This window comes from Blennius ocellaris (assembly GCF_963422515.1).
Source record: "Blennius ocellaris genome assembly, chromosome: 15".
In the NCBI taxonomy this organism is placed as follows: domain Eukaryota; kingdom Metazoa; phylum Chordata; class Actinopteri; order Blenniiformes; family Blenniidae; genus Blennius; species Blennius ocellaris.
Genome location: NC_137664.1, coordinates 1,552,035 through 1,561,894, shown reverse-complemented (window position 1 = coordinate 1,561,894; position 9,860 = coordinate 1,552,035). Strand labels below are relative to the sequence as shown.

The following is a 9,860-nucleotide window of genomic DNA, read 5'->3' as shown; positions in this document are numbered from 1 at the left end:
AAAAATGGGGATTTTCAAATGATTTTTAATATTAATATGAATGAAAACACCATTTCTGCACGATTTTATTTAGGACACTCATTACAAAAGCCACATTTACGTCTCAAATGTTTCTGCAGGATTGATTCCATGGATAAAAGATTTTTCTTTAACTTTATTCGTAATTAAATGCCTATCAAGGACCGACTAAATCTTTTTTTATGGTATATAATCCACAAATTTATTTCAATATGAAATGTAAAGTTTTGTTTTAATCCTATTTAGTGTTTTTTTTTTTTTTCATTTTATTGTCCAATTAGGGAACATTCAAACAGTGCCAACATCAAACAAATTTAACACTGTGCTCACAAATAATTAATTTATATAATCTTAAACTTTATGACAGGTACTCATAAAGTTTGCAACTCTAACACAAATAATACAAATATGAATGGCATATTTTTTAACAAGAATGTTAGAATAAAAAAATACAAAAGGGACCAGGGAAGCAGAGGGTCTCTTTATTCTTTGTGGAATAGTGCTTTTAATATCTCGACAGTTCTATCGGGGTTTGTTTGCGTGTTTTAATCCTAATTTAGCAGGAAAAGAAACACGGTGACGTCACACAGTCCCACTCCCCCCAGAAAACCTTTCCCGCGAAAATGGCTGGAAGTGGTCACGAGACGGGTGACGGGAGAGCGGAAACAGGCGGGCTTTTAGCTGCTCTCGCCTCCCATTGGTCAACATGGCACGCGGCGTCGTCCCGAGCGCCTCGGCGTCGTCTGTGATTGGCCGCCGTCCCCGCATCGACTCGCCCCGCCCCCTCCTCCCCCCCCCCCCCCCCCCCCCAGCAGGAGCTCTCTGGGCTCTCCTGCGCCAGCGGTGGAGGCGGAGGAGGAGGAGGAGGCGGCGGCGTGTCACCGAGGCTTCTGCCGGATAGAGTCACCCGGAGTCAGGGCGAGCAGTCTCAACCTCTACTGGCATCGCGGCGGGGGCTTGTTGGGGGGGTTTGCCCCGGCGAGTTGTTGTTTTTTTTTTTTTTTTTCCTTACCCCCCACCTCTCCCCACACACACGCACCTTCCACGGAGCCCCCTCTTCCACGGCTGGACCCCGCTGCCTCTCCGCGGCCCCCACCGACCGTCCCTCCTCATGTCGGATTTCAAGCTCGGGATCGTGCGGCTCGGCCGTGTGGCCGGGAAGGTGAGCTGGATCTCAGGGCTGCCATGTGCGGCCGGGGGAGGGCCCCGCCGGAGTGGTGGGGGGTGTTGGGGGGGAAGCACAAAAGGCGCCGTGAAAGGCGGCCCGGCGGCGGCGGTTCGCCGGTGCCGACGTTTGGCGGCGGTTCGCGGAGCCGCGGCCCGAACGGCGGGACGTCCGCGCGGCCGCTTTCGCGGCGTTTTCAGCGGATTTAGAGAAGCCGGCCGAGTCGAGCCAGACTCCGGCTAGCAGCCAGCTAGCATGTAGCGGTTAGCCGCTGGTTAGCAATTAACGTTAGAATTCAGCCAGGAACGGTGGAAAACAAAAACACAAAACGACAACAAAGCACGCGGGTTAATTTGACCACCGCTGTTGTTTATTGATCAATTCCGTCTGTTTTGATTTAAATGGCAGGAGTGTTATTCTGGGTCGAGGGGAGCGGCGGCAGCGTGCTTGGACGCTCTCCGGATTACATGGAGAAGTGTCGGCTAATGAGGAAGCCATTGCTCCATCAACCGGGGCTTTGGTACAACAAAGCGCCGGCAGTGTCTCGATTTTTCTTTGTTTTGTTTTTTTTTTTGTGGTTGTTTTGGGTTTTTTTTTTTCTTAAATAAAAGAAGTTGCTTGATTTCTCGTCCGCCGGCGTGCGGGCCGGCCCCGGTATAGCGGTGTCACCGGGCGGCTCGCCCTCTGGATAACCGGTGCAGACAGCTCCCAGGTCGGGCTGTGACCAAATCCTCTGCCCGGTGACGGAGCTCACAATCACACACACGTGTGTATATATATATATATATATACACACACACACACAGTGGCCGGGGAGAGCTGCATCTCTCCGGGAAGATCCCCCCCCCCCCCCCCTCCACGACACACAATGGCCGGTGTGAGCCGTCACGTTGCACGTTTCGACCTTTCGGTATGTGGACTCCCCGTGTCTCTGCGGAGCCTCGGTGTTGGTATGTTGACACGTGTATCTGCAAAGTCCCACCTCCCGGCAACACGGCTCAGGTCGCCGCTGCACGCTTCAAAAAACCTGGGTTCACTGCCTAAAAGTCGTCGCAAATCCTCTGCTTGACGTATTTATCCTTCCTAGAAATGGGTTAGGGGGGGGGGGGTCCTCGGGTCCTCCAGCTCTGTTTAGGTGTGTTGCAGCCCTCACGTGCAGGGTGAATTCCCAGTAGGACTCTGTACACATCCCCTTCCAAAGCTTATCAACTGACCCCCTTTTGGCTTGAGCAATGAGCGGGGGTATCCACCCCCTCAACGATCAGACACGGAGGTTTTTGTTTGGTCTGTTTGCCGTCGGGTATTTTTGCTCCGTACCTTGTTTGCTCGAGTCCGATATTTGTGAGACGGTGTTGTTGGTTTATTGTCGTAATCTTGCGGCGCATGGGCAGACTGGTGGATTTGTACTCGTTGACCTTTCTGGAGTCATCTCAGGCCACGTTCACCCACCCCCCCTCCCCCAGTTATTCGCCTGGTCGTTCACGCTACATTTCAAATGTGACCGTCACGGAGCTGCAGCGCGGACGTTACCCGACCCCAGACTGACCCGCGGACGGCGGCGAGCGACACTTTTTTTTGCAGAAGTAAATACGGAAGGAGGTTCGCTGACGCTAAACCCAGGCAATTTTTCCCCAAAGGTTATTCCCGTCGTCTACGTCTACAGGCTCCGGTCCGTGTGGGAATGCAGTGTGACGTAGTCATCCGCGCAACACCAGAATGCCAACGTAAAATGCTAGTACATGTTTACTTCAAACTCTGCAGAATTCCCTCCCCTCTTTTATCTCTTTCTGAGCCGCCTTGATGTTTTCCTCTTCCTTCACGGGGATTTTTCTCCAAACGTAAAAATAGTAACGCTACCAATTATTTAAACTCGTCGTGACCCAGTGTGAAGGCTTCGACGACCCCCCCCCCCGGCGGCTGTTTCTCGCACCCTTTCGGCTGCTGAGATTTGTAACGTCGGTCGACGACGTGGAAGTCGCGTCGAAAGACCAGAACACCTGAACGGAGACGATCTCGCCGTCAGACGTGGGTCATCTGCGAGTAGAAAACCACGCCGTGAAAGTAGCGTATCGTCACGTTTACACAGAGTAGGGTATACCCCCCCCCCCCTTCCACGTGGTGCGTGTCACTTCCTGTTCCTTCAGCGAAGTGGATCGTGAAGCGGAGCTCCTCTTAAATACGGCTTTGGAGTATGAAACATCCCGGGTATACAAGTTCGTAAAGTGTACAGCGATGACGGATAGTTTCCTTATATGGACCGGTGTTTCCTTCAAGATGTCATGTAAATGTAAAGAGAACAGTAACGACACGGGTTTCCTCATTGATATGCGAATGCCGGCGGGCGTCTACGAGCTCCTCGGCCAGGTTTCCTCGGGATCTACCACTTTTTTTTGTATAGCTAATGCTGAAAGACACCTGCATGCTTCCCTCAATAAGTGACGTCTGCAACACGAGGATGCGTGACGAGCGTCGTTTGGAGCCGGAGACGAGACTCCCGAGGTGTGAAAAAAGAGACACAAGCAAACGTTTTGACGCCGCGCGACGAGTCCTGGCTCGGCCCCCGGTAACGTCGCATCGGCGGGTCAGAAAGCAAACTTCTAAAGTCGGATGAAACGACGGCGTTTAATCGATGACTTTAAAGGCTCCCGGTCTCTCGCTGGCGCTCCGTCTCCTCTGGGTTCCCTGTGAAGTTTTCCTTCATTGAACAGTTTTAATGAAGTCGTTTTCACACTGACCCGGAATCCCACTAATCTCCCCTCCCCACCCCTCCCCCGAGGCCTGCAGTGCCGCTGCGTTTCTAATTAATCTGGAACATGGCGGCCGAACCACCTCCCTGACGGGGTCGGTATCGGGTCGGAGGCGGAACTCGTTGATGTTGATCCGCTCCAGTCATCAATGTTCCGTTATTTTGTCGTCAATGGAAACGCGGCTGTAAACAAGAAGTACGTTGCCTCGAGAAATTGAGCATTTTCAAGAGAAAACCCGTCACGTTCCATTGCGTTTTGGGTTTTTTTTGTTTCCATGACAACGGTGGAACTTTATGAAAACGCTCGGTGGAAATGACGGAAACGCACACGTGTGAGGGGACGAACGATAACGATGACGAGCGTCACGACTCCCGGTTAATATTACAAAAACGACGTTCAGCAATGCAACATGCTAACGTCGTTTTCAAAAACGATGGGATTTTCACTCGAAATGTTACACGACAACGTATCGAGTGGAAACTCTTCACTTCATAAAAGTTTTGCGTTTACACAGCAACTTTTTGAAAACAAGTCAGTTCACATAGAAACGCTTTTGTTTTGCTTTAAACATGAACACTGGGAGACGTTCTAGTGGACAGACCACGGAGCTGGATTGTTATTACAGGGATTGTCAAAATAAAAGTACCAAGTTGGATTGTTATTACAGTGACTGTCAAAATGAAACCACCAAGTTGGATTATTACATTGACTGTCAAAGTAAAAGTACCAAGTGGGATTGTTATTACAGTGACTGTCAAAATAAAACCACCAAATTGGATTGTTACTACAGTGACTGTCAAAATAAAAGTACCGAGTTGGAATGTTATTACAGTGACTGTCAAAATAAAACCACCAAATTGGATTGTTACTACAGTGACTGTCATAATAAAACCATCAAGTTGGATTGTTATGATGGTGACTGTCAAAATAAAACCACCAAGTTGGATTGTTATTATGGTGACTGCCAAAATAAAACTACCAAGTTGGATCGTGATTATGGTGACTGTCAAAATAAAACACCCGGCGGTGGTCCGATCCGGTATTTTGAGACGTCGCCGCCTCAAAGTGACGCTTCCGCTCTGGTTTCAGACGAAGTACACGCTGATCGACGAGCAGGACATCCCGCTGGTGGAGAACTACGCCTTCGAGGTAAATACCCCCTCCACCCCCCATCCGCCCCCCCGGGGGCTTCATCACCAACTCTGCTTCGCCCGTTTGGCTTCGCCCTGACATGTCGTGTTCTTCAGGCGCGCATGGAGGTGGACGCCGACGGGAACGGAGCCAAGATCTTTGCGTACGCCTTCGACATCGGGAAAGGCCGCTGGGCTGGACGGCCTCTGCACGAGCTGCTGTGGTGAGTCGCCGGGCGGAGGAAGTTGTGGTGGTGGAGGTGGAGGAGGAGGAGGTGGTGCTGGCGGTGGCGTAGGTGGCGTACGCCCATCGTGGCCCTGGTACGCCACTCTGAATCCTCCACCTATCTGTCTCGTATACGTCTTCCTGACGGGACGCCGGTGGTGTTTCCTCCACCCGTCCTCCACCCGCCGTCGCTTCGACGGCTCACATGTCGTGATGAGGAATGAAAATGTACATCAAGTCAGTAAAAACAGAGGCTCCGTCTCCGTGATGTCAGTTTAAGAGATTACATTCTTTTTAAAATGGAAGAAACGATTTAAAGTGTTTTTGTTTTGTTTTATTTAAATAGATTTAAAAGAAGAAGGAAGTCCCTGATCTGGTTTTCTAATATAGAAGACTAAGTCTTCTATATTAGAAATAATATAATATAAATATCCCCCGGCAGTATTGTGTCAGTGACTCGGTCTAGTGTCAGTGCTGTTGCCAGTGCCTCAGTATTGTGTCAGTGCCTCTATAGTGTCAGTGCTGTTGTCGGTGACTCAGTATAGTGTCAGTGCCTCAGTATTGTGTCAGTGCCTCTATAGTGTCAGTGCTGTTGTCAGTGCCTCTATAATGTCAGTGACTCAGAATTGTCAGTGCCTCAGTATTGTGTCAGTGCCTCTATAGTGTCAGTGCTGTTGTCAGTGCCTCTATAGTGTCAGTGACTCAGTGCTGTTGTCAGTGACTCAGTATTGTGTCAGTGCCTCTATAATGTCAGTGACTCAGAATTGTCAGTGCCTCAGTATTGTGTCAGTGCCTCTATAGTGTCAGTGCTGTTGTCGGTGACTCAGTATTGTGTCAGTGCTGTTGTCAGTGCCTCTATAGTGTCAGTGACTCAGTGCTGTTGTCAGTGCCTCTATAGTGTCAGTGACTCAGTGCTGTTGTCAGTGACTCAGTATTGTGTCAGTGACTCAGTATAGTGTCAGTGCTGTTGTCAGTGCCTCTATAATGTCAGTGACTCAGAATTGTCAGTGCCTCTCTAGTGTCAGTGCTGTTGTCAGTGCCTCAGTATTGTGTCAGTATTGTGTCAGTGCCTCTCTAGTGTCAGTGCTGTTGTCAGTGCCTCTATAATGTCAGTGACTCAGAATTGTCAGTGCCTCAGCATTGTGTCAGTGCCTCTCTAGTGTCAGTGCCTCAGTATTGTGTCAGTGCTGTTGTCAGTGCCTCTATAGTGTCAGTGCCTCTATAATGTCAGTGACTCAGAATCGTCAGTGCCTCAGTATTGTGTCAGTGCCTCTCTAGTGTCAGTGCTGTTGTCAGTGCCTCTATAGTGTCAGTGACTCAGAATTGTCAGTGCCTCTCTAGTGTCAGTGACTCAGAATTGTCAGTGACTCAGAATTGTCAGTGCCTCTCTAGTGTCAGTGCTGTTGTCAGTGCCTGCCCCTCCCCCCCCCAGGGAGAAGCACCGGGGAGGCATCGCCCCCAGCTTCCAGGTGATCCACATCAACTCGGTGACGGTGGACAACCGACTGGACAACCTGCGTCTGGTGCCGCTGGGCTGGAGCCCCAAACCAGAGGAGGTGTCCAGCAAGCAGAGGTGAGACACACGCATTTTATTTTGAAGGGTCACCTGCTGTGTCGGCTGCGGGTTTGTTTGGATTGTTTCCCAATGATTTGGCTGCAATGATTGTATGTAGTAACGTAGTTAAAACATGTAAATAGTGAAACTTTTAAATCAATATTTCTATTTGATCTCAAGATTTTATTGTCACGATTCTGATTTATGGAATTATTTTAAGAGGATGTGAGAATTGAAGTACGGAAGAGGGCCAATGTGGGGAAGAAAGAAAAAAAGGTTGACTTTATTTCTCAGAATTCTGAGTTTGAAATTGGGAATTCTGCGTTTGAAAGTGGGAATTCTGCGTTTGAAAGTGGGAATTCTGAGTTTAAAAGTCAAAATTCTGAGTTTAAAAGTCAGAACTTCACAGTTCTTTTCCACAGTGGCCTTAATCCACAACATTTAAGTTTTTATTGATTGAGATTTATTTCAAATATGTAAAATAAACAAGTGTGGCTATATAATAAAAAAAAAATATCTTTTGTTAGTTTATTTAGGTTTTTTTGTGATGTTTGTTCGTAACAAAAAGGTAAATGAATACAACAAACATAACGGATGAAAGCAAACAAGGCAAAACAAAGTAACTAATAATAACTAATAAATATACATATATACACACACAGACTCGTATACATACACATGCATATAAAACATTTTCATTAGGCCAAATAATGTTCCCACACTGGACGACGTTCTACATGTTAGAACAGGAGTGAGAAGAAGTGAACAAACTTATTTAATCAGCTTCCTAATTATTTTTTACAATATTCAATTTGTGTTTATACATGCAAGATGCATGAAAAGTATATACAAATACGATAACTCCCTATTTATTTTATCTCTATAAATATATATCCACACATCTATAACACATGATAAATCTGCTTTAAATGTGTTTTTTTGAGTTTATCTTGAAAGAAAAACAGTCAAGAGTTTAACGTCTATATTTCTGGTCGTCGTGACGACGATATATTTTATTCGCTCACACAAGGACCCGTAAACGTCGCTCGTCTTGAGCGCCGACGCAAATCGAGTCGTTCATATCGTCTCGTCAGTTTGTACGCAGGAATCAAAGTGCAGAATTTCTCTGGCGTTGACGCGTTGCACTTCCCCTCCCGTCCACCAGGGAGCAGTCTCTGTACTGGCTGGCCATCCAGCAGGTGCCGGCCGACCCGGTGGAGGAGCAGTACCTGGAGCTGAGCCGCACGCGCTACTACAACGCTAACGGGGAGCTGGTGGAGGAGGAGGAGTGCTCCTGCACCTACTACGAGTGTCACTACCCCCCCTGCTCACTCATCGAGAGGAGGGTACGTATACCGCCGCGCAAAACCTTAGCATTCACGCTGAAATTGTTTTATATATAAAACATTTTTTTATGTGGGGCCACTTGGGGGAGCTGGCTGGTTGTTTTTTTTGTAATGGCGCCACACGCAGGCAGAGGACGATACGTTCTAAGCAACATTAGCATTGACCGACGGCGTCGTGGTATTTGCAAAATGTTTTCCTGGTTTCAAAATGTTGCGGGGTGGGGGGGGGGGGGGGGGAGGGTTTGTGGCCACTAGGGGGAGCGGTCTGGTTGGTTTTTTGTAATCACGCTACGTTATAAACATTAACAATGGGAGAACGCTGATATTAGCGTTGACTGACGGAGTCGTGGTATTTGCAAAAAGTTTCCCGTTTTCAAAATGTTGCAGGTTTTTTTTAATGTTTGGCCACTAGGGGGAGCTGTTGGTTGTTTTTTTTTTGTAGTGGCGCCACACGCAGGCAGAGGACGATACGTTACAAACAACATTAGCATTGACCGACGGAGTCGTGGTATTTGTAAAAAGTTTTCCCATTTTCGAAATGTTGCGGGTTTTCTTTTATTTATTTATTTTTTATGTTGGGCCACTTGGGGGAGCTGGCTGGTTGTTTTTTTTGTAATGGCGCCACACGCAGGCAGAGGACGATACGTTCTAAGCAACATTAGCATTGACCGACGGAGTCGTGGTATTTGCAAAAAGTTTTCCTGTTTTCATAATGTTGCGGGGGGGTTGTTTTTTTTTGTGGCCACTAGGGGGAGCTGTCTGGTTGGTTTTTTGTAATCACGCTACGTTATAAACATTAACAATGAGAGAACGCCAATATTAGCGTTGACTGACGGAGTCGTGGTATTTGCAAAAAGTTTTCCCGTTTTCAAAATGTTGTGGGTTTTTTTTGTTTTTTTTATGTTGGGCCACTAGGGGGGGCTGTCTGGTTGGATTTTTTTGTAATGACGCCACACGCAGGCAGAGGACGATACGTTCTAAACAACATTAGCATTGACCATCGTGGTATTTGCAAAAAGTTTTCCAGTTTTCAAAATGTCGTGGGTTCGTTTTTGTTTTTGGCCACTCGGGGGAGCTGTCTGGTTGGTATTTTGTAATGGCGCCACACGATACATTATAAACATTAACAATGGCAGAACGCTGATATTAGCATTGACCGACGGAGTCGTGGGTACTTGCAAAAAGTTTCCCGTTTTCAAAATGTTGCGTTTTTTTTTTTTTTTTTTTTTTTTTTTATGTTGGGCGACTAGGAGGAGCTGTCTAGTTGTTTTTTTGTAATGGCGGACATTAATGTTTTCAAAATGTTGCTTTTTTTTTTTTTTTTTTTTTGGCGTCGCCGTGGCAACGTGCGCCCAAAACATACACAAATTTAGTGTTTTTCCCTCGATAACAGTGCAGACGTGGCTAAAGACCACGGTTTGCCGGGACGCGGCCCGTTCGCCCGCTCGTTTGGCGCCGCCCCGGTGGCGGGTCGGAGCACGACGGGTCGCGCCGGAACTCCCCTCTCCTGTTTAGCGGAGTGGAGGTGGAGTCGGCGGGAAATACGAGCGAGCTTGTTGGTGTGCTAAAGCTCTCTCTCTCTCTCTCTCTCTTTCATCCCTCTCTCCGTCCGTCTGCAGCTGCGGGAGTTCAACATCTGCGGCCGCTGCCAGGTGGCGCGGTACTGCGGCTCG

The 9,860-nt window shown here is 48.0% G+C and overlaps 1 protein-coding gene across 1 annotated transcript in view; it reads left to right on the top strand.

Annotated features, from left to right (window-relative positions):
- Nucleotides 1–1,052: 1,052 nt before the first annotated feature.
- The window catches only part of zmynd19 (zinc finger, MYND-type containing 19), a gene marked incomplete at its 3' end in the record, with an annotated part of 9,405 nt that continues 597 nt past the window's right edge, over nt 1,053–9,860 (top strand). The window contains exons 1-6 of the mRNA XM_080509857.1: nt 1,053–1,180; nt 5,020–5,079; nt 5,178–5,284; nt 6,719–6,859; nt 8,007–8,187; nt 9,807–9,855. Coding sequence (XP_080365983.1) covers nt 1,130–1,180; nt 5,020–5,079; nt 5,178–5,284; nt 6,719–6,859; nt 8,007–8,187; nt 9,807–9,855 — 589 coding nt within the window. The 5' untranslated portion in view covers nt 1,053–1,129. The remainder of the gene's footprint in view (nt 1,181–5,019; nt 5,080–5,177; nt 5,285–6,718; nt 6,860–8,006; nt 8,188–9,806; nt 9,856–9,860) is intronic.